We start from the raw sequence: 24,863 nt of genomic DNA on the forward strand, positions 1-24,863 counted from the left end.
GAGTCGGTTAAGCGTGCGACTTTGGCTGAGATCATGATCTCGTGGTTCATGGGTTCATGCCCCACGTCCGGCTCTGTGCTGACGGCTCAGAGCTTGGAGCCTACTTTGGATTCTGTGTCTCCTTCTCTCTCTGCACCTCCCCCTCTTGCACTCTCTCTCTCTCTCAAAAATAAATAAACATTAAAAAAAATTAAAAATGAGAACTTTCCTTTAAGTCCACTGTCTGGTAGGAAGGCCAAAGACAGTAGCAGGCCTGGCCATTTCTGCCCACTACGGGGCTCCATGAACAAGCAGTCCCTCGGCCAGGGTTCCCTCCGTGAGTTGGTCAGAACCGCAAGGGCTGCCCTACAGTCTGGGTCCATCTCTGCCCGGTCCCCATTCTTCTACCTTTAAGTTTCACAGAAAGGTCTACTAATAAACCTCTTCCGTTCTAATTCTGCCTCAGTGTACTTACCTGGCCTGGCACAGCGGCCTTCTACGCCGTGCACACAGGCCACAGAGAGCCCCTCAAGGGTGCGAGGCATGCCAGGGAGAGAAGGCTGGCATTTCAGAAGGATGGCGCTGGAAGCCGTATGGTGGGCGGGCCAGAGGGAGAGAGCAATCCCGGAGCCAAGGACAGCAGGCCGGGCTTTGCTGCGGGAGTGCTGGCGAGATCAGCAAGGGCATACGCTGTGGCAGGGCAGGGAGAGGAAAACGCAGGCCCTCTGGGTCATCACAGGCCACACGAACAGGACCGGTCAGAGATAAAAGACACTGGGGATGACGCCCAGGTGACAGCAAGGCCGTTAATCTAGAGAATGCGGAAGGAGCCTGTTGACACCGGGTGAGAGAGGAAGGGACTGAGCTCGGTTTTGCCTTTGTGGAATCCAGGGTGCCTGTGGGCATCTAGGGGTACCCGGCGGAGCCAGGATATGGCATGCCCTGGAGAAAGGCGGGGCCAGACAGACAGACGAGGGGAGCAGAGGTATGACAGTAATATTCGGGGCGGGTGGAGAGAAGAGAGCTAAGGGCAGCATCACCTGTGCACACAGCGGCGAGGGAGCAAGATCAAGGAACAAAGAACGGAACACATCCCTGGTAAGAGACAGCAGGTGCTGATGCCTCCGCAAGTCCTGGGAAATGCCGCTCTCTCTCTCCAATGCCTCCCCGCTGCCTTGACTCCCCTTTGTGTCCACACACAGACCCTAACTTACCAAATAGTTTATTTTTGGGGAGCTTACCTCACGATCAAAACCGAGATTACCAAGGACATCCATATGGTTAAATACAATGCACGCGTTCAGTTCTCGCGTGACTTGCTTCTCAACTGCACTCGGGCCACCTGACCACCCAACACACACTCCCTCTGCTACTCCTGTGAACAAGCGCTGCCCTGGTTTTCTTCTTTTGCCTCCAGATGCTTTTCTTCTCTCCTTCACAAGCTCCTTCCTCTCTTCGGGACGGCAGGTGGGCTTTCAAGAGGGGGGCCCCGTCCTCGCCTGCTCTCGGGCAGCCTCCCCCGCGAGGCCCCACTCGCCCACAGCTCCACACCCCCACCACCAAGAGGCCAACAACTTCAGCCACAAGTCCAGCTTGGCCCTCTCCTCTGAGCGCCAGACCCAAGTACATAGCTTTGCCATGTCTACACCAATTCATGATGGCCTCAGGATGAAGTTACTGCATCTTGTAGGATTAAGCGCTAGTCACGGGCACTGTCATTGACCCACGTGTACAAACCAGAAAGCCAGTAGTCTGCCAGTAACTCTTACCCACCCTCCTAGAGCCAACCCACCACCAAGCCTGCTGGTTGACTTTCTATTGCTTAAGCTCAGTCACTTTTTCCCTCTGTTGTAACTGCCCAAGTCCTGTCGGCCCTGGGCTACTAAAACACTTCCAGACTGGTCTCTCCAGTGCACTCCTGCCTCTCTCAAATCCATTTTCCGCACAGCAGCCAGAGGGACAGTTTTTACACGCAGTTTTTACCTGGCCACGCCACGCTTTCTTAAAATTCCTTAACTACTGAGCGTCAGGACAGAACTCCTTACCAACTACATACGATGGCATTAGGTGTGGCTGCAATGCTAGAAAATATACCCCCAAAATGGTTTAAACAAGACACTTCATTTGCCTCTTAATAAAACTCGAGATCGTTCACGGAAATTTGGACAATCCCACCGTGATCAGAGACCCGTATTCCTTCCACTTCACGGCTCTACCTTCTCTGCCCACAACGCCCGCTCAAGCCTCAGCTGCCACATCCACTTCCACCATCAGGAAGAAGGAAGGAGCAAAGAAGGGCATAATCCTCCCTATAAAGACACTTCTGGAAGCTGCAAAAATTCAGTCACGAAGACACCTTAGGGGCAAGAGAAGCTAGGAGATCCATTCTTCATTCTGACAGCCACGTGCTCGGCTAACATCAAATGTGCTGTCACTGAGGAAGGAGGGGAAGACACTGGGGCGGACAACCAGCACGCTTTACCATCCGTGACAAAGTAATTACTATCTTGCAGTGTGCTCCCCTCTTCAGTCTCCATACCCCGAGTCACCCCAGCTCTTTTCAGTCCCACAGACGCCCTCTGCTCCCTGCCACCACGGGGCCTTTGTGCCTACCATTTCACCTCCATGGAACATTCACTCCTCCCCCACCCCAGCAACCCAATTCCCATCACAGGGTCACCCGCTTCCCTGTGAGGTTCATCAGGGATCCTTCAGTAATATCTACTGTTCCATAAGCTCCAGGACAACAAGGATCATGTCCACTCTGAGTTATTACTGTAAACCGAGAGCCTCACACAGGGCCAGGCATGTGGGCGGTGCTCAATGAATGCTGACAAAATACAAATAATAATAGCTCATGTTTGAAAGTTTACTATGTACCAACCGGTTTTAAGAGCTTAAGAGGATAAATTCATCTTCAACAATCCATGACGTAGATTGTACTACTACTTTATTTTCCAGATGAAGGAATTAAGAAGTTAAAGGTCTGGCCCAAGGCCCAATACCTTAGAAGTGGCCTGACGAGCACAAGAGGTTGAGGGCCAGTTGCCTTAACCAGGGCACTGCACTTACACCTCACGAACAAAGGGTTTCAAATATCCACTGAATGCCTACTGCGTGCCAGGTGGTGTTCTAGGCACCCGAGGAACAGCAGGAAACAGAACAAAGTTCCATTTTTTAAGCTACTCCTATTGCGGAGAGACAATGAACAAATTAAAAAATGAACATAGGGGCGCTTGGGTGGCTCAGTCAGTTAAGCGTCCAACTTCAGCTCATGATCTCACAGTTCGTGAGTTCAATCCCTGCATCGGGCTCTGTGCTGACAGCTTGGAGCCTGGAGCCTGCTTCGGATTCTGTGTCTCCCTCTCTCTCTCGCTCTCAAAAATAAACAAACATTAAAAAAACATTAAAAAATGAACATAAAATATTGGCTTGGTAGAGGTGAATGCTATGAGAAAAAGATCAGAGTAAAGAAAATATACTGATGGAGAAAGGTGATATTTTCTATGAGGCAGCAGAGTGGATTGCTATGATATGGTGACATCTGAAATCTAAAAGGAAGCATAGGAGCAAGCCTTACAGAAGGCCTACAGAAGAGCAATCTGGGCACCTGAGATGGTACATATTTAAGAACTTGATATTAAAATGATGCTGAGGGAAATAAGCCAGTTACAGAGGGACAAATAAATACTGTATTATTCCACCTATAGGAGGTATCTAAAACAGGCCAATGCATAGAATTGTTTTCTTTTATGGGGCGCCTGGGTGGCTCAGTCGGTTAAGCGTCTGACTTCAGCTCAGGTCATGATCTCACGGTTCTTGGGTTCAAGCCCCACGTTGGGCTCTGTGCTGACAGCTCAGAGCCTGGAGCCTGTTTCAGATTCTGTGTCTCCCTCTCTCTCTCTGCCCCTCCCCCACTCGTGCTCGGTCTCTGTCTCAAAAATAAACATTAAAAAAAATTTTAAAAAAAGAATTGTTTTCTTTTTAAACTATTCCAAAAAACAGAAAAGGAAGGAAAACTTCCAAATCCATTCTATGAGGCCAGCATTATCCTGATACCAAAACCAGATAAAGACACCACAAAAAAAGAGAACTACAGGCCAATATCTCTGATGAACACAGATGCAAAATCCTCAACAAAATACTAGCAAACTGAATCCAACAACACGTTAAAAAAAAATCGTTCACCACAATCAAGTCGGATTTATTTCTGGGCTGTAAGGGTGGTTTAATATTCACAAATAAATGTGACACAACACATCAATAAAAGGATAAGAACCATAAGGTTATTTCAATAGAAGCAGAAAAAGCATTTGACAAAGTACAACATCCATTCATGATAAAAACCCTCAACAAAGTAGGTTTACAGGGAACTTTTCATAATAAAGGGCATATATGAAAAACCCACAGCTAACATACTCGATGGTAAAAAATTCAGCTATTCCCCTAGGATCAGGAACAAGACAGGGATGTTCCCTCTCACCACTTTTATTCAACATAGTACTAGAAGTACTAGCCACAGCAATCAGACAACAAAAAGAAAGAAATCCTCATAAGGAAGAAGCGACTCTTTACAGACAAGATACTCTATGTAGAAAACCCAAAAGACTCCATCAAAACACGGCTAGAACTGATAAATGAATTCAGTGAAGTTGCAAGATACAAAATTAATGCACAGAAATCTGTTGCATCTCTATACACCAATGATGAAGCAGAAGAAAGAGAAATGAAGGAATAAATCCTATTTACAACTGCACCCAAAACAATAAGACACCTAAGAATAAATCTAATCACTGGCATAAAAGACCTGTACTCTGAAAACTATAAAACACTGATGAAAGACATTGAAGACGACACAAAGAAATAGAAAAACATTCCATGTTCATGGACTGGAAGAACAAATGTTGTTAAAATGTCTACACTACCCAAAGCAATCTATACATTCAATGCAAACCCTATCAAAACACCAACAGCATTTTTTTAAATGTTTATTTATTTACTTAGAGAGAATACAAGCAGCAGATGGGCAGAGAGAGGGAGAGAGAGAATCTCAAGCAGGCTCCACATTGTCAGTGCAGAGCCCAACGCAGGGCCTGATCCCATGAACTGTGAGATCATTACCTGAGCTGAAATCAAGAGTTAGATGCTTAACTGACTGAGCCACCCAGCTGCCCCAACAGTATTTTTCACAGAACTAGAACAAACAATCCTAAAACGTGTATGTAACCACAAAAGACCCCAAATAGCCAAAGCAACCTTGAAAAACAAAAGCAAAGCTTGGAGTCATCACAACTCTGGACTTTAAGTTATATTACAAAGCCGTAATATGTCATACGCCACTATGGGACTGCACAAAAATAGACACACAGATCAACAGAATAGAAAACCCAGAAACAAACCCACAACCCTGTGGTCAATAAATCTTTGACAAAGCAGGAAAGAATATCCAATGGGAAAAGGACAGTCTCTTCAGCAAATGGTGCTGGGACAACTGGACCACTTTCTTGCACCATACACAAAAATAAACTCAAAATTGATGAAAGACCTAACTGTGAGACCTGAAACCATAAAAATCCTAGGAGACAGCACAGGGAGTAACATTTGGCATTAGCCATAGCAACTTTTTTTTAGACAGGTCTCCTGAGGCAAGGGAACCAAAAGCAAAAATAAACTGATGGGGCTTCATTATAACAAAAAGGTTCTGCAGAGCAAAGGAAAAAGTCAACAAAACGAAAAGGCCACCTACAGAATGGGAGAATTTTGCAAATAACATATCTGAAAAAGGGTTAGCATCCAAGATGTATAAAGCATTTACAAAACTCAGCACCTAAAAAAACCCCAAATAATCCAATTATACACTGGGCAGAAGACATGAACAGATATTTCTCTAAAAAGGCATCCAGACGGCCACAGACACATGAAAAGACGACCATCACTTATCCTCAGGGAAATGCAAATCAAAACCTCGCACCTGTCAGAATGGCCAAAATCAACAACCCAAAAACAATGGGTGTTGGTGAAGATGTGGAGAGAAAGTAACCATCACGCGCTGTTGGTGGGGATGCAAACTGGTGCAGCCACTGTGGAAGACAGTACAGAGGTTGCTCAAAAAGTTCAAAATAGAACTACCCTATGATCCAGGAATTGCACTACTGAGTTTTTACACAAAGAATACAAAAACCCTAATTCCAAGGGTACGTGCACCCCTATGTTTATAGCAACATTAGTTACACTAGCCAAATTACGGAAGCGGCCCAAGTGTTCATCAATTTGTGAACAGATAAAGCGGTGGTACATATATACGATGGAATATTACTCAGCCATTAAAAAAGAATGAAATAATTGCTATTTGTAATGACGTGGATGGAGCTAGAGACTATCATGCTAAGCAAAGTAAGTCAGAGAAAGACAAATCCCACGTGATGTATACAGAAACAAAACAAAGGAGCAAAGGGTTTAAAAAAAAAAAAGAGAGAGAGAGAGAGAGAGGCAAACCAAGAAGCAGAATCTTAGCTTTGGAGAACAAACTGATGGTTACCAGAGAGGAGGTGGGGGGAAATAGGTAATGGGATGAAGGAGGGTACCTGTGATGAGAACCAGGTGATTCGAATTAAAATAAAAACTTGAAAAATCCTTTCCCTCCCTCCTTGTCTTAACCTTAAAGCTAAACTAGCTTCACGAGCATGTTTTCTAGAATAATCAGTTAAATGTCAATTGTAATGACTTTAATTAAACTGGATTTTTTATAAGTGAGGTATAACGGACATATGTTAGTTTCAGGTGTACGACGTAACGATTGGATACTTGTATATACTGAAAAATGATCTCCACAATTAGTTAACGTCTGTCACTAAACAGAGCTACAAATTTTCTTCTTCTTGTGACAACTGTCCAGATCTACTCTCTTAAGAGCTTTCAAACATACAACACAGTATCACCTCTATCACCATGCTGTAATTACGTCCCCGTGACTGTTTTCTTTGACGGGAAAGTTGTACCTATAATTAATTATAAGTAATGTTAATTTTTGAAAATAAGTCTTTATGTACCGGTTCTCTTGAGGAAAAACTAAGTTGGCTCCAAAGATCTTTAAAGAGCTTTAGTTTTAAAAGCCTCTACCTGAGAGAGCGTCTCGGAAATCCTACTAACCCCAAATAAACAACTGCTTAAAGTAGAAGCTTACCTTTTCTCCACTTCTTTTCCTTCAGGAGTTGAAGGGATGGGTGAACCACAGTGTGTGGAGAATTCTTCTTCATCAGCATATATAGCAGTGCTGTGTAAAGGAGGGTCTGCAAAAGACGTTTTTTTTTTTAAGTACAACTTTCAAAGTCTGGCAGCTTGGGCAGCGTTTAAGTTTGTTCCCTTACAACGGCGACCTCAGTTTTAATGGCTACCAATTACACAGGCTACTTCCTTCCCGAATGTTCTTGCGCTCACACCTCAACAATGAGAAATTTAAACGATTTCATTCGTAAATACGTGGGCATTTATCAGTGGTAACCTGTATTACTGTATTTACATGCTATCTGGAAATTTTTTAAGGATATAAAAGAAATTTAAAGAAGCCTGATGTTCTCAGTCCTCACCTGACAGAGCATCACGGCCCTACTTGAGAGATCACTACACTCGTGATCAGCTCCGAGGCTTACAGGGCTTGGCCCACGGGACTCTAGAACCTCATCAAGTTCCTAGCTGGGAGGAGGGGGCCCTCTGGGGAAGGGTTCCAGTCTTCTCCCTCCTTCTCTTCCCCTGCACCGTTTGAGCCTTTCACTAGCACAAGGAGCTAACTTCAGCAAGCAAGATCAAAGGGAGGGCAACCAAATGGCCTTGGTGGAAAGGCACAGAAGAGACCCTGGGGGGAACAGAACACTCCTACCTACTCAGGTAAAAAGAGAGACCTCAACACACCGGGCTGGGGCTGGGGCTGGGCTGGTGGCAAGAGGGGAGAGCTTGGGGGAGGGTGGGAGGCGGCCAGGAATGGGAGAGTTGAATTGCTGCAAGTGGGGGTTGGGGGGGGGGTGCCTGGTAAGAGCCAAGCTACCACTTGTGTTTGAATTTTAGCAATTTTAGTCCGGCAGTGGCAGTGTAAGCACCATGGTGTGGATTAAACGGCATGGGTTCAGACAGACAGTTGCTTAAGCAGTGAACACGTCCATGCACAATTTTAACATCAGTAATATACTCTGTGTTGCCCTCAACTAGGCAAAGGGATTTATTCACTACTGCCCATCACAAAGAGTAAAAGAGAAACAAACCAATCCTGAATCTCCGTGTGTAACCAGTCATGCAAACTGGACCCTCACACCTCAACACATAAAGATACCCCAATTTTAACAAGATGAATACTCCAATTTAAAAATGGATAAATGATTTGAATAGGCAGCTCCAAATACACAAATGGGCCAACAGACACATAGAAAGATGGTCAGCATCATTAGTCACTAGGGAAATAAAACTCGAAGCCACAATGAGATACTACTCCACATCCATTTGGATGGCTAGCATCAAAAAACAAAACAAAACAAAACCCCAAGTGAGGATGTGGAGAAACTGTATTACTAGTGCAAATGTAAAATGAATGTTGTGGCCTCAAAAAAGCGAACACAATTACCTTATATCCAGCAACTCTACTTCCGCGTAGGTGCTCCCAAGAAGTGAAAGCAGGGACTCCCATGGATGTTTGAACACCCGTGTGTATGGCAGCATTATTCCCAATAGTCACAAGGTAAAGGCAACCCCAGCGTTCACTGCCAGATGATTGGACATACACACAGGATGGAATATTACTCGGTTTCAAAAGGAAATTCGGACACAGGCTACAACACGGGGGGACTCTGAAGACATAATTAAGTGGAAAAAAAAGAGGAAAAATATCGTCTGATTCCTCTCAAAGGAGGCACCTAGAGCAGTCAAATTTATAGAAACATAAAGTTGGGCTGGGAGGTGTGGGGAATGAGGAGGTGTGGCTTAATGGGCACAGACTTTCAGTTAGGGGCGAGGGGAGGTTCTGGGGGGATGGGGAGGACAGCTGCAGGACAACGGGAGCGTGGTGATGCCACAGAAATGTACTTTTAAAAATGGTTGGGGCGCCTGGGTGGCTCCGTTGGTTAAGCGGCCGACTTCAGCTCAGGTCACGATCTCATGGTTTGTGAGTTTGAGCCCCGTGTCGGGCTCTGTGCTGACAGCTCAGAACCTGGAGCCTGTTTCAGATTCTGTGTCTCCCTCTCTCTCTGACCCTCCCCCATTCATTCTCTGTCTCTCCCTGTCTCAAAAATAAATAAAACGTTAAAAAAAAAAATTTAAAACAAACAAACAAACAAACAAACAACGGATTACGGAGCTAAAACATTTTTTAGGAATGCAGTATGACGCCTGCTACAGCACACAGGAACCGTGAAAAGACTCTGCTAAATGCAAGAAGCCAGTCACAAATGAACACGGAGTAGGACTCCATTTGTATGAAGAGGCACAAACAGGAAGGAGGTGTATGGCTGGCAGGGGCTGGGGGGGGAGGACGGGTGGGGACTGAATGCCAACAGGCACAGAGTTTCTCACCCGGGTGATTAGGATGTTCTGGAACAGACAATGGTGACGGTTGTGCAATTTGGGGGCCACACTAATGTACCACTGAAAAGGAGGTATTTTCTTTAAAATTTTTTTAAATCTATTTATTTTTGAGAGAGAGAGAGAAAGAGACAGAGAGAGAGAGAGCGCGCGCGCACAGGGGAGGAGCAGAGAGAGAGGGAGACACAGAATCCGAAGCAGGCTCCAGGCTCTGAGCTGTCAGCACACAGCCGGATGCGGGCTCGAACTCACAGACCGCAAGATTCATGACCTGAGCCGAAGTCGGCCGCTTAACCGACTGAGCCAGGTGCCCAAGTTCTGCTCATTTTTGACCTCTGAAGTGGCCAGTGAAGTGAACAGAAGCAGTCCCACCTGGACCAGGTGCCAGCCCTGCTTTCCTCACACTCCAAGAAACACAGATGGAGCTCTCCCCCTGGCTCTCCCGAAGCATCCTCTGCCTGTGTATTTCCGCAAAGGGAAAATTATCCCTCTTCTAAGTAAAACCCCTTACTGAATCACTCTATGGTGTGAGTGGTCATATGGAGTGAGAAGTATAGTTCATATTCCTCTTTCCACAGAGTACTATAACAGGTGTCCTATTAGGACTGGCTTGTGGACAAATGCTCCTAGAAGAGTTCCGCTTTGATAAATGTTTAATAGACTTCTTAATGGGGTGCCTGGGCGGCTCAGTCTGTTAAGTGTCCAACTTTGGATCAGGTCATGATCTCATGGTTTGTGGGTTTGAGCCTGAAGCCTGCTTCAGATCCTGTGTCTCCCTCTCTCTCTCTGCCCCTCTCCTGCTCGTGCTCTGTTTCTCTCTCCCTCTCTCTCAAAATAAATAATGAAACATAAAGAAAAAAAAATTAAAAAAAAAAAGAGTTCTTACTTCTAATGTACTTAAAAGTGAGAAAAATTAACTCAAAATATTAAGTACTCCCCAGAACACTACAGTCATATGCAGACAGCTGATCTTTAAAATCTGAAAAGATGTCCATATTAAAAAAAACCTTTTTTTTAATGTTTATTTTTGATAGAAAAAGAGACAGAGGGAGAGCGCGGGGGAGGGGTGGAGGGAGAGAGGGAGACACAGAATCTGAAGCAGGCTCCAGGCTCCGAGCTGTCAGCACAGAGCCCGATGCATATTTTTATTAGTAACTAGCCCAAAGTTTTTACGATAAACTACGTTAAAGTTTTTGAGATGAAGATTTAAAATACTAACCGAAGATTTCATAAGGTTCTTCATCTTTCTCATGTTCACCCAGTCTGCTGATGCTGGAGATACCAGAATTATCGGGAAAATCAAATACATTAGTAGGCTTCTGCTCTGGGCCAGCTTTCTAAAAGTGAATAAAGTCAAAGTCATTGAATTAGTTGTAACAACCGGGAACATTACAAAGTTGATTTATTTAGAAAGGATAATCCTGCTATCGTTGCTGCCTAAAGAAATGATCCTTAACACTTTTTGAGGGGGGAGTTGGGGGAAACAGACCCCTTTGAAAAACCAAGACAGGGGCTGGCTAAATTCTATCAAGGACCAGAGACTCAATATAGTAGGCTTTGCATCTGTTTCAGCTGCTCAACTCAGCCACTGGAAGTCTGAAAGCAGACAGTGACCTTGCAGAAAGAATTAAGCATGGCTGTGTCGCAATAAAACCTTATTTATGAATACTGAAATTTGAATTTCGTATCATTCTCACCTATCACGAGATAGTTGTCTTTTGATTTTATTCCAACCAATCAGAAAGGTAAAAATCTTTCTCAGCTCACAGGGTTGTACAAAAACAGGGAGCAGGCCAGATTTGGCCCACGGGCCATAGTTTGCCAACTGCTGATCTAGGGGAAGCTATGGGCCCTCTCCCCCACGCACCTGAAAGTTCATAAGGATACACATGGGTAAAAACTCCCAAAGAAGAGACAAGGGTTTATGGTTCAATATACTCACAGGCCCCATGACATTTACTACCCCAAATCTTCATGAAAGACCAAAACATACAGAAAATGAGAAAACAAATCCATCACAGCTCTGGGAAATGGGGAAGGAAGCCATTTACAGAAAAGAAAGCATGAGGAAATTCTAGAAGATATAAAGGAGATGGTGTAAAATTGACCAAGCAAAAACTTTCCCACTTACAGACCCTCACTATAAAATCTGTCACGGAGTACTTGGGGGTGGGATGCCAGAGAGGGGAGCTGACAGGCCTTCCCATCCTCTGAGATGCAAATCAGCCTCCAGCTTCCAGCTGCCTTCCAAGAGAAGAGAGAAGTCAGGAACGCTAAGAAAGCCATCTCAGGCACTTTGGACTTCCCGCCAAGGCAGGCTGGGAGCGGAGCTTTAAAACTTGAAGAACTCCGTGCCAGGTATGCCGGACTTTAGCCAAATGGCTAAGTGAAAAGAGCAAAACACAGAAAGCTGTACAAACTTTTACAGGATATCAGTTATCCAAATGAAAATAAAACCAACCTAGGCCCAGAAAAAAAGATTCAAAACGTTACCAGGGATCATTTTTTGTAATATACTGGCAAAGGTGGGAGGCAAAGGAATACACTTTTCACTACAATAGACCGCTGAGCTCACCGAGTGAAGTCTACGCGACTCGAAGCCCCCCACAAAACGTTCATCATTTCGTATTGTCAGTTATGAGATAATTATATTAAAGTGAGACGATAACTTACATCTTTCGTGGAATGTGTTTTTCCTATAGAGTTCTTTGAAGATCTCACACTATCGAACAGCAAAAACACACAAAAAGGAAATATTTAAAATAACTGGGGAAACACCATAACTTGCAACCCTCTCGAAGCATTTTTTTCCCCCCAGATTATTGTCATCAGTTGCACAGAGAGTGAGCACCCAGAGAAAGTCAGGTTATGGCAAAATCCTTTGGGAACACAGAACCTGTCTCTCACACACATTTTTTTTTTTTTTTTACAGGTCAAATCATATCACCGGTGTATAAAATCGCACACCTCTCCACCTCAGGGACACAGAAACTCTTCATCCTACTTTCCTTTCCCCTGAGGACAAGTCATAGTAGCGACTGACAGTTTCAGCAGAATAGAGCAAAAGGGAAGTAGGCTGGCATTTACTAGGCACCCGACACCCATTCTAGCCTGTGCCTGGCTCTTGCACGTATATTTCCTCATTTAGCTCCAACGGTCCTATAAAGTAGAAGTGAACCCCATCTGCAGAGTAAATTTGCCCAAAGCGGCACACAGCCAAGAAGCCGCCCGCGTCAAAATTTCCAGCAGTTCAAATCCACAGCTTTCCCCTTCCCACCGCTAATGCCCCTCCCTTGGGCACTGGGATAAAAGGACAAAGTTGCAGATCTTCAACAGGCGTAAACAAGATGTAACAACAGTGACTAAAATACAGACTGGAAATGGGGGGGGGGGGGGGAAACAGTATTTCCAGTGAACATGTACCGTGGATCCTCCGTGCACCAGGCATCGCAGGACGGCACTGGGGGTACTTGGGTACGATACCATTACTCACTCTCTGACTCTACGACTTGCTGTGCAGGCACCATTCGTGGAAAGCAAAATCAGTCCGGCGTGTCGGAATCAATATTTCTTTGAGTAATGTTTTATTTGCTAGAATTCCAAGAACATTCTGTATATTCTCTACCCACGTTCACCTACTGTTCACATGTTGTCTCATACGCCCTCTGTGTGTGTAGACTAGAGACAACGTGCACCTTTACCCCTAAATAATTCAGTGTGCCTTTCCCAAGAGAGCATTATCACGCATTGCCACAGTACCATTTCCAAATTAAGAAAATGAACACCGATAGGATCATATAATCTACTGTCCATATTCAAATTCTACCCACATCCCCAGAATTTCCCTCAACATCTTCTTCTGTATTTTCAAAAAGGAAATACAAAAGAATAGAAAATGTAAGATTGCATTGAACGTTTGATTTTCATAACCTTTTTTTGTTGTTGTTCTAGAAGTGTGTGGTGCACACGTGTGTATTAATTGGGATGTAAAACATCATTACTGTGAGTCACAGTAAACAAAACCGTGGAACTCTTTAGAGCGGTGGTTCTCAAACTTAAGACATCAGAATCACCTGGAAGGCTTCCAACAGACTGCTTGGCCCCACCCCAGAGATTCTGATTCCATCCACCTGGGATGGGATCTGAGCTGCTGCGTTTCTAACAAATGCACATTTCTAAAAACACTTTAAGGACCACTGCTTTATTTGATTCTCCGTTCCAAAGAAGAAGGTAGACCAGGTATTCATTTTACAGCATTTATGATTCCAGGGTTCGGGAAAAAGAAGTTACGTGACTTATCAAAGGTCACACAGCCAAGTAACAGAAAGAGGACTAGAAACCAGATTGCAGAACTTCTTATCCTCCTTTGACCCCTGGCTCTTGCCTCCTCTGTGCTTAAAAAAAGGTCAAGTTTCCACCTTCCCTAAGGGTAGGAGCAAGGTGCTGTTTCCAAAGATGGAAACCTCTGCGATACCGTATGTAAAAGTTTTGGTAGATGTGCACCAGTGAGTTTGGGGGAGAGGGATGAACAGATTTCAAGAGTCTCAAAGGCAAAAATGTTGTATGTATACACACACATGGAGAGAGTGGGACTCTCCATCGGGAGAGTCTTTGGTTCTCCCCCACCATCAAGAGTCCCCACAGGAGTCTAGTCTCAGTTCATTCCACCTCCCTGCTCTGTCCTGCTCCAGGCTTTCCCCTAAGCTCTGCCTGGCTTGCATTCCGCTGTCACCCTGCATCCACAAATGCCACCTCCTACAGGGAGTCTTCCCACAGCCCAGGAGGAACTCCTGGACATGTGTATGTATGACCTTGCGTCCCCACCATAGCAGGCAGAGATCCCTTTAGCTAGGACCACACCAGGCCTTCGGGTGCGCTCAAGACACTGCCAGCAGGGCAACTGTCAACGAACCCATTAAAAATAACATTCTGGGGGCGGCTGGGTGGCTCGGTCGGTTAAGCGGCCGACTCCGGCTCAGGTCATGATCTCACAGTCCGTGAGTACGAGCCCCGCGTCGGGCTCTGTGCTGACAGCGCAGAGCCTGGAGCCTGCTTCGGATTCTGTGTCTCCCTCTCTCTCTGCCCCTCCCCTGCTCGTGCTCTGTCTCTGTCTCAAAAATAAATAAAAACATTAAAAAATTAAAAAAAATAACATTCTGGAGAGCAGTTTGGCAGCCTATATTTAAATGCATGCCCTTTTTGATTAAGACAAAACTGCGTGACCCATCCTGGACCCCTTTTTAAGAGTAACAAGCGACAGCTTGGTGCACCGGCTGGAGATTTGGTTCAGCTTTAACGTTCGTGTTACAAACACGGCAGGGTCTCGAAAATAAGAATCCTGACCGCCAGCCAGAGGACAAACTTTCTAGAATGTAAAGTCTGGCAAGCAGGAGGCGGCTCAATGAGTTATTTGTTGGATATTTTGTTTCAAAATACTTCCAGCCTGCTTCAGCCTACACTCGCGCACACAAAGCTAACCTCTTCCACCCGCCAGGCAGTTTTCAGCTGTAACTGCTTTAAATCTCGCGGCCACCCTATGCACTTGGGGCTAATATTCCCATTTTATAGGTGGAAGACGAGACCCTGAGAGAGTTCCGCAGGGGCAGAGCCAGGGAGCCTCGCTACGCAGCACGAACAGCTCCGAGAGGCACAAAACGCGGCAGGAAGCGAAAGAGGTAAACGCCGGTGCCCGGGCTGCGTCCGCACGAACCGAAGTACTTACCCGCCGCGCCCCGGGCCCCGCACCCGCCGCGACGGAGCCATCCGAGTCCAAGGCTCTGCGGGTAAATGGAGCCAGAAAAATCCCGCCAAACCGCGCGCCGCCCCAAGCGGTCAATCTGGACCGAGCCTGCGCGCACGCCCCGCCCCGCCCCGGACCGTTTAATCCCGCGGGTCCTCCCGGTCCTGGAGCGCCTGAGAAATCCCGGCTGGGATTGTAGGAAAGCGGATCTGGAGTCAGCGCCTTCCAACCAATTGCTGATGGTCCCTGAGACGTCAATAGTTAGCCGGGCTTTTCCCCGCGCCCGCGCCCGTTTTCCTAAACTCGGCAGTTCCGGAGCCGTAGGGGCCCGCCCAGGGGGCGGGGAAGGGGAGGAGCCGGAGCTGAAACCAGGCTGCGCGGTGCTGCTGTGGGTACCCGGTCCAAACCCGGGTGGGAGCTCCCGGCGCTTAGGCTCCTGGGCAGTGAGAACGATGTATCGCCAACAAGGCAGGGTTTGACTCTGCTGCCGCCCTTTAGCCAGCTGTGTGAGCTCGGCCTGTTATTTTCACCTCTATTCTAGTTTCCTCATTGTAAATGGGAAGGGCCCCTTCTGGAGCTAGTATTCTCCGATTCTTTCTGTTTACAAATTTATTCTGCGAAAGAATGTTGGGCCTTTACCACACTATAAATAAAAATGAACTTAAAATGGGTCAAAGACCTAGACTTAAAAAGGAAAATGATGCAACTTTAAGGAGAAAACAGAGCAAAGATACTTAATGACCTTGAGTTTGGCAATGATTTCGTGGCTGTGATGCCAAAAGCACAGTTTGGGATCACGGAAAGTTCTGGAGATGGATAGTAGGGGATGGTTGTGTAACAACGTGCCTGGACCTAAGTGCGTGCCGCTAAAGTGTACAGTTGAAAATGGTTAAAAAGCTAAAGTTGATGTTATGCAGATTTTATCACAATAAAAAGAACATATTTCATGCATACAAAAGAATATAACATGTATAACGTAAAGACAAGCAGAAACACCCATGTACTCACCACTGCATTAGAAAATAAATCGTGATCATTCCACCAGCCTTGGTAAATCCCTAAAGAATGTATTTATTACTGTGTATTTCTCAACTTTATATAAATGATATTTAGTATGTACTTTGCAAGTGCTCATAATCAAAGCTATGATGTTTAGATTTAGCCACATCGATTCATGTAGCTGTAGTTCATTCATTTTCATTGTCTTTGGAATGCTTTAAGTAAAGACTCCACATTTCATTTATCCATCCCCCTGTGTATGGTTGTTTCAGTCTTTTTGCTCTGATCAACAATGCAGTGCCCAACATTCTTATAAGTGTTTCATATGGCACATATCTGAGAGGTTCTCTATGGATAGACCTGGTAGAAATATTATTGCCTCAGAATAAAGATGTTTTAAGCTTTACGTGATAATGCCAATTTTTATACCTTGTTTTGTAGATTACAGTTTACATCCCCCATCGGCAGTATATAAAAGTCCCCTTAGCTCTATATACATGTCAACACTTAGAGTTTTTAAGACTTTTACATTTTTACCTAACTAGTGAGTTGAAATGGTATCCTATTATGTTTTTCATTTGCATGTCCCTTAAGACCATCATCTTTTCATCATTCCCAGTCCCTTCCTGATTCCTCCTCACTGAAATCACCTCACCCAGGAATCATTTGGGCAGTTGCCATAGGGGAATAAATCACCTTTCAGGAACTGAAGGTACCACCCTGCTGACGGGTTTCGAAATGGGGTTCCTGGAGCCACTGAAACTCGTCACTCTTAATAGAGTCGACAGGTAGCTCCATTTTCTGGGAAAAGGGCCATGGGTCTCAAACTTGTGGATCCGAAAAAAGAAACTGCCCAACCGTGAAGACGGGAAGATGTTCAGCACTGGATATGAAATAAAAACTAAACCCAAATAGGTGTAAAAAAATGAAAGGAGTTTATGAGCTTATGTCACTGAAAAACCCAGATGCAGGATGGCTTTGACAGCGACGACAGTTTGACCTAGAGGTTTGAGAAGCCGTCAGGGCTCTGACGGGGCCATTTTCTTGCCCTTCTTGTACATCAGCTTGTTATCAGGCCGTGTACATCAGCAGCAGCATTGGCAGGGACACTTGCGTTTATTGAGCATTTACTATGATCCAGGCACTGTTCTAAGTAGTAAACCATTTAAACCTTTCCCTAACCCTATGTGGTGAGCACTATAAGCCCACTTCGCATACGAGGAAAGGAAGGAGCAGTCCCACAGGTGCTAAGAGGTAGTGCCTGCATTAGATCTTAGGATCCGAGCCCAGAGCTTGCACCTAGCAGCTGTTCCAAATCTCACATCAGGACTCCACCATTCAAAACAAAGGGAGTAGCTATGTCCCAGTATTCCCAGAAAAAAGCTTAAGCTTTAACGGGGTTTTGGTGACATACCTACATGTGTCAGTGTTCTCCAGGGAAACAGAACCAATAGGAGGCGCGTGCACACCCACACTGCCTATATATATGTATATGTATGTATATTTATAAATATAAAATAAATCTCTCTCTCACGTATACGTATTTAAAAAATAAAGTACCCAACTGTTAATACAGGAAGAGGTTCAGCCCTCTGGATGGAATATTTATATACATCTACATGAGAGAGAGTTGTGTTCGGGAATTATCTCACACGATTGTGGAGGCTGGCAAGTCTGAACTGGAGAGGGCAGGCCAGCAGCCTATACATTCAGGTAAGAGTTGGTGTTGCAGCCTTGAGTCTGAATTCTGCAGGACAGCATGCTGGAAACTCAGGCAGAATTTTTAGGCTGCAGTCTTGAGGCAGAATTTTTTCATCACTGGGAAATCCCAGTCTTTGCTCTTAAGGCCTTCAACTGATTGGGTGAGGCTCACCCACATTGTGGAGAATAATCTGCTTTACTCAAAGTCTACTTATTTAAATATTAATCACATCTAAGGGGCGCCTGGGTGGCTCAGTTGGTTAAGGGGCTGACTTTGGCTCAGGTCATGATCTCGCGGTCCATGAGTTCGAGCCCCGCGTCAGGCTCTGTGCCGACAGCTCAGAGCCTGGAGCCTGTTTCAGATTCTGTGTCTCCCTCTCTCTGACCCTCCCCTGTTCATGCCCTGTCTCTCTCTGTGTCTCAAAAATAAATAAACGTTACAAAAAATTAAAAAAATATATTAATCACATCTAAAAACAAAACAAAAAAAAAACAAAAAACCCTTTCCAGCAACATCTAGACTTGTGTTTGACCAAGCAACTGGGGATTATAACCTTGACCCAAAAACATTAACAAAAAAACAACCTCTGGATCAACTCCTGGGGTCAAAGAACTGGAATACACTCACAAACTTCCCGGAACCACATGGATTCCTACTGGGATTGGGGTGGTGGGTAGGGGTTGGAAATTGGGAAAGCAAGAAATGGATGCTGTGGAGACAGGCAATTCCAATTCCTCTGCAGAAACTTGCCCACGGTTGGTTGCAGAGCTCATCTGTCATAGGTAAGGCAGGATTTCAGCCTAGGTGTTCTAATACCAAACACATTGGTTCCACTCCCTCATGCTGCCTTCTCGGTTAAACTGTCAGATTCGAGCAGCGATTCTCAAATTGGGTGAATAAAGGGGAGAGGAAATGGGGCGGATTCCAGGCTCTCTGGGGTGCGCGTGGTATGATGAAGCAAGTAATGCTATAACATGGACAAGACTCCCAGTTGCTCTGGTGTAAAGCCCAGTCTGGGTGGAAGAAAGTGAACGCGAAGGCCTAAGACAAGTATCAGAAGTGTGGGGGCTGGAGGCCAGCGGCTCGAGAGGCGAGAAGGATCAGTAAAGGGAAAAAGAAAAGCCCAGCAGATCAGAGAGGTTGCAGCCAAGGGAAGATGCGGTCACTGGGAAACTACGAAGACAATGGCAGATTACTTTTTCAGGAAGCCGTTGCCCATCAATACAGGAAAACCTTGGTTTGCGAGCATAATTCATTCTGGAAACATGCTTATAATCCAAAGCACTTGTATATCAAAGCGAATTTTCCCACAAGAAATAATGGAAATTCGGATGATTCATTACACAACCCAAAAATATTCATATAAAAATGATTACAGTACTGAAATACAATACAATATAACAAAGAAAATACAAAATATAAAGAAAAATAAACAAATTAACCTGCACTTCTGTTTGCAAACTTCATGGCTGGTGTGAGAGAGACAAGACACAGGAGGGTTATTGTGTAGGAGACTTTCACTATCACTAACGGATGTTGACTGCAATACAGTATTAATAAACTCTTGTCATTTACTGTATTTCATGTAACTGGCAATAAGACAGCAAAGGAAAGGGTCTATATCTGCAGGCAGCCTGACCTAGAAGGAAGCAAAGCATTCCTAAGCTTACTCTTGGATGGAAAAACAAGGGACTGGCCATAGGTGCTTGGAAGTGACATAAAATACACAAGTGCCAGTTGTGGGCACCTTCCAATGTTCTGAAAGATCACTGATTTCTGCAAACACCACAGCCTGAGACCAAGCATCCAAGCGTGGGAGATGATCACCCACAGTCCCACAGCGCACGCGTGTGAGATAGAGAGAGAAAGAGAGAGAGAGAGAGAGAGAGAGAGAGGAACCATTGGCTCGGTTGTGATCATGCGACATCCGGCGTCTCGTACTACTCATATTACAAGACATCGCTCATTTATCAAGTGAAAATTTATGAGGAATGTTTGCTCGTCTTGCGGAACACTCCCAGCCACAAGTTGTCCGCAATCCAAGCTTTTACCGTATTTTCTATTGTCAGATGCGTGCGTTGTGTGCACTCTTTCCATCGCCGTTAACCCTTTGTGAATGCTCGTTAAAATCAACAACCTTGTAATCTTAGCGTACCTAGGGAGGTTGGGAAGAATTAGGGACAGTGGCCAGGACGGGTGAAGCATGGGTGTGGGAAGAGGGCTAAACACACAGGAGTGGAGGGAGGAAGGTCTGGAGCCCTGTAAGTAGCCTGGGCATTGTGAACAACCAGAGGGTGCTGGGGGATAGCAGAGGACAGGTGATTGCAGAAATTCTGGAGGACATCACAGTGGGAGGAGCGTGATGTAACACACTTTCATGTTTGGACAGTGAAAAAAACCCCACCACTATTGGAGCACCTGGGTGGCTCAGCAGGTTGAGCATCCAACTCTTGGTTTCGGCTCAGGTCATGATCTCTGGGTTGTGGGATCAAGCCCTGCACTGAGCTCCACACTCAGCGTGGAACTGCTTAAGATTCTCCCTCTCTTTCTCTCTCTCCCCGCCCCAACCCCTCTACTCGGCTCCCATTCTCTCCCTAAAAAGAAAAAAAAGTTTGATAAAACAAAAAAACAACAAAAAAACCCCACCACGATGATGGCTTTTATAATACAGATGTAGAAAATAAAGAACTACAAAACATCTTGGACCTCAGGATGAGCTGAATGCTTGGGCACAGACACTCCTCTGTGGAAATATATCTTCCCCATGAAATGGGTTGATGTATATATTAACTTCATGTTTTGGAATTATGAGTTTGATTTTCATTTCTTTATTTATTTTTGAGAGACAGAGAGAGACAGAGTGCGAGCAGGGGAGGGGCAGAGAGAGAGAGAGGGAGACACAGAACCTGAAGGAGGCTCCAGGCTCTGAGCTGTCAGCACAGAGCCCGACGCAGGGCTTGAACTGGGCCGCCCAGGTGCCCCTATTAGCTTGATTTTTAAGTGAGAATATTCTTATTTACCTTACAGGTTTACCATGAAGGTAAGAGGTAAAGAATATGGAGTATTCATATACATTTAGGTATACGCTTACATATATACTTACATATACACTTACATATACATCCATATCCATACATACACACATGCTTATCATTTCTTACTGGGCCTCTGCTTTCTTTCAGGGGAGCTCTTCTGTGGAATTTCCTGTTCAGAACCGTGGCCACCAGAGGGCAGCTGAAGACCAGGACTGGAGGTTTGAAGATGTAATTGGAGACCAGAGTTCACATTTTCTGGTTCAAAGTCTGTTCAAGATTAGTAAGGCTACGTCTCTTAACTACCTGTTGCTCAACTCATGTTTCCTTGTCATGTGCATTATCCTCTCTTATACGTCAAGCTCATGCCTTTAAGTCTCCCTGAAGGCAAAGGGTATGATATTCTCGTGTGGGAAAGAAAATAAAGGAAATAATTTCTTTCTCAAATTTCCCTTCTGTGTTTTTTTTTAACTTCCTGCAGCACCTACTAATTACTGGGTACACAGGAATAACCCACTGAACTTGGCAGCTCTCTTTGGGAAGAAACTAAGGTGGTTATCTGTGGTAAACAGACCAACTGTTCACCATCTGTAACAATGACGCTGCGAAACGAACTGAAAACGTCCCGCGGGGCAAGGCCAGGGCCAAGAAGGAGGAGACCTCGGCTTGGACGTTCCCTTTATGACAAAGAGGAAATAAAATTCAGAAAGGAAGTAGTACGCGGTGTATTTTTCAGTTGGGGGGCAGAAAGAGTTTTCCATTGCCGCGAACTGCGATGACGTTCGATCCCTCTGTGTGTCACAAGCTCTCGGACGTTTCCTTGGCTCTGATACCCACTACTGAACTTATTTGCCGTGCAACCAACGTCCTACTTTTTCTAGACCTAACTGGCACTGCCCGCAGCCAAGCTGAGATCACATGCCTGACCACTGCATCATGACCTGCAACGTCACATGTTTCAGATTCCATTCCCAGCTCCCTGCAGGGCTGCGTCTGGTGCAGGAAGCCTGGCAGGACCATTCCAGCAAAGTCCAGGATTTCTCTGGCCAAGCAATAGCTGATTCCAACCTGCAGAGGAATTCATTTTATGACTCAAACTTGCGAAAGGGACACATGAGCGCACAAGTGAGAAAGACAAAACAACACAACACCCCAGAGGAAGAGATTTTGGTAAGAAAATTAAGAGAAATAAAATCTCTACAGTAGAAACTTTCTTTGTCTCTATGATTCGCTCTCAAGCTGTCCCCCCCCCCAAAAAAAAAAGAAGAAGAAAAAGAAGTTTCTGAAAACAGTTCTCATCCTTTTAATGTCCCTGCTCTCTGACACGACTTTTGGGTGGCCTGAGGACACACAGTTGTGCAGCTGACCTTGTTCACGGAGTTCAGGGCAACTGGAGTCCTTACCTCAGGGATCCTTCACTGCTCAGCTGAGGAAGGAAAAGAGCCAGAGTACCATCAGCCAGACAACCTCACGCCAGACGTACTTCCCTCTCCAACCCCCAGGTGACACAAAAACCTTCTTTCTGGAACCTTCTGTAAGAGTAAACAGCTACCCCTACCCTCTGGCTGCCACCCTGTTCTCACAGGCCAGCCTGCTCACCCCTTTAACCTTGTCACTTAGCATAAAGAAAATCACTACCAACCACCCTCCCTCTCCACCTCACACCATTGCCAGGCCACAAGCATGCCAGGCTCTTTATTTCCTAGGCTTGGAGAATGGGAGAAGGCTTCCCAGAGGAAGTGGGATCTACAGTTTACCTGGAATAGGAGCAGGAGCCAGGTAGGCCAGGGTAAGCGTGCTCTAGGGAGACAGAGCATGTGCAAAGGCCCAGTGGTGAGCGAGCATGTGACGTATTCCGGAAGCTAGCACAAGTTCAGCGTGGCTGGAGCAGAGTTGGGGAGGGAGCAGAAGACGAGGCTAGGGACATCAGCAGGGGTCCTCCAGTTCCTTGCTCCTCAAAATGTCCTGCACAGACCAGCAGCGCTGGCATCCCCTGGGGAGCCTATTCAAAACGCACAATTTTAGGCCCAGCGCCCAACGTGTTGAATCTGCATCTGCATTTTAAGATCCCCAGGGCATCTGAGGCACAGTAAAGTCTGAGAAGGCCTCCTCTAAGTCTTTTAAGCAGTTCAGACTTGGGAGCAACAGGAACTTTCTGAAGGTTTAAACAGGGCAACCACACGATAAGACTTACGAGTTAGAAAAATCATCCTTGCTGCAAAGCAGAGGAAAACAGGGTGAGTCAGTAGAGACCAACACAGAGACAAGGAGGCAGGAGGCCAGCGAAGAGGCCGGTGCAGTGGTCCCAGTGGAAGACAGCTGCCACTCTGGGCAGCAGGAAAGGGGGAGTGGATACATCCAACAGATGATAGGAGAAAGCCTCAGCAAGACAGTGGCGGCCCTGGAATCCCTCCTGGGTGCACCACCTGGCGGGGTGGGGGGGGGGCAGGGGAGGGGTGCCTGGGGAGCTGGCGGGAGTGCAGCAGGGTGGGGAAGGCGTTATCAGTGGGTGTGGGAAAGCACAAGACTCTTAAGGGAGAGTCCCTCTGTGTGCGCACAGGCTGCAGATGTTGCCCAACGCAGAATGTGAGCCAACCGGTTCCACACACACTTCACACGTGTCCCGGACTGTGCCTGGGGCTTAGGTGCCCCTGTGGCAGGGCCCCGCTGCTGCTCTCAGGGTTTACCCTCCAACTTTGGCCACATGCAAAGCAGGGAGCCTGCCCAGAGCTCTTGGGGGAAAATCCAGCAGCTTCAGTATTTAGCAAGGACAATTTCTCTTAGGGAACGCGGACATTCCCCTCCCCACCCCCACGAAAAATCTCAACAAAAGTGAGTGGCTAAGAACTTGTATTTACCCAAAAACAAAACCCTGCGTCTGGCCAAGAACAGAACATCTCTGTACCTCAAGAACAGTGCCGAGAAGCAGAATTGAGCCAGCGAGACGCCTACCGTTTCAGCAGGCCGACAGTGAGAAGTTAAAAGTCAAAAAGGAAAAATGTGGATTTTTTTTTTTTTTAATGCCAAATAATGGCTAAAGGGTAAGGTGGGTCGATTTCCCCGTGACTCGTGCTGAGCGAAGGAGGGAGTTCAGATTTGGGCATCTCCTCCAGGACCCCGTGGAGAAAGGGCTGCCCTCGGGGGCCTGACATCTGCAGACTCACGTGGTAACAGGGGCTGCGCTTTCTCGGCTCTGGGCGCTGAGGCTGCTCCGGCCGAGGACGGAGGAATGGCCACTTCCCGTGGTACGTGCAGAGGGGGCTGGCGGTGGAGGGATGTGAGGGACGCTCGGTCTACAGCCCTAAGGCCTTCTGCCCTCTGTCCTCCTGCCCTGCCTGGCAATTGGGACAGACTGGCAGACTTCTCTCCTGCTTCTGCTGCCAAGAAAGGAAAAGATCACTGGAAACGTGGCCGAAAATTCCAGAGTCGATGGCATCTACCTGCCTCCACCTTGTGACATGAACTAAGCTGCCAACTCTCCATTTACAATGGAGAGATTAGCTATACCTGAGGACTGTCTAATGAAGGAGACTTGTCTGACACAGTGATGGGCATCACACCAGGGAGGGGGAGGGACAGCAAAAAAGTTGACCGAGGCAGAGAGGTCTTGCAGTCGGAAAACTCAGGAGTAGTTAGCTGATCTCCCTGACTTCCCCGGAGCCCCTGTCCCCACCGCCCGCCCCCCACCCCCCGGCTTCTGCCCTTTCTGCCCTGCTGGAACACTTATGTCCACGGTGGCCACCACTGTGGAATCAGCAGACGTTCCTCTGTCCCCTACCTTTTGATAGCATATGACATAACTGATCCCCTTCCTCCCCGAACCTTTTCTCTCTTGGCTTCTGGGACA

The 24,863-nt window shown here is 46.2% G+C and overlaps 1 protein-coding gene and 2 long non-coding RNA genes across 5 annotated transcripts in view; 1 reads left to right on the forward strand and 2 right to left on the reverse strand.

Annotated features, from left to right (window-relative positions):
* The window catches only part of CENPU (centromere protein U), a 41,587-nt gene extending 26,191 nt beyond the window's left edge, over positions 1–15,396 (reverse strand). The window contains exons 1-5 of one of the 3 annotated variants that reach the window (XM_040489918.1): positions 15,266–15,312; positions 12,217–12,265; positions 11,685–11,783; positions 10,763–10,880; positions 7,163–7,268 (exon numbers count right to left, since the gene is read on the reverse strand). In XM_040489918.1, the coding sequence (XP_040345852.1) occupies positions 7,163–7,268; positions 10,763–10,880; positions 11,685–11,750 (290 nt within the window). In that variant the 5' untranslated portion in view covers positions 11,751–11,783; positions 12,217–12,265; positions 15,266–15,312. Of the gene's footprint in view, positions 1–7,162; positions 7,269–10,762; positions 10,881–11,684; positions 11,784–12,216; positions 12,266–15,265 lie in introns of all 3 variants that reach the window. The other 2 variants (XM_040489917.1, XM_040489919.1) reach the window with 2 other exon arrangements.
* Positions 13,678–15,345, forward strand: LOC121039681 (uncharacterized). Its single transcript, XR_005794929.1, has 2 exons — positions 13,678–13,782; positions 15,112–15,345. It is a non-coding gene; the product is annotated as an uncharacterized LOC121039681 (long non-coding RNA).
* Positions 15,397–22,295: 6,899 nt separating the features above from the next.
* Positions 22,296–23,433, reverse strand: LOC121039680 (uncharacterized). Its single transcript, XR_005794928.1, has 3 exons — positions 23,211–23,433; positions 22,774–23,018; positions 22,296–22,442 (listed from the first exon to the last, which is right to left on the reverse strand). It is a non-coding gene; the product is annotated as an uncharacterized LOC121039680 (long non-coding RNA).
* Between the last annotated feature and the right edge of the window lie 1,430 nt (positions 23,434–24,863).

The sequence above is a fragment of the Herpailurus yagouaroundi genome, unplaced genomic scaffold (genome assembly GCF_014898765.1).
Source record: "Herpailurus yagouaroundi ecotype Mexico unplaced genomic scaffold, PumYag 181, whole genome shotgun sequence".
Classification (NCBI taxonomy): Eukaryota; Metazoa; Chordata; class Mammalia; order Carnivora; family Felidae; genus Herpailurus; species Herpailurus yagouaroundi.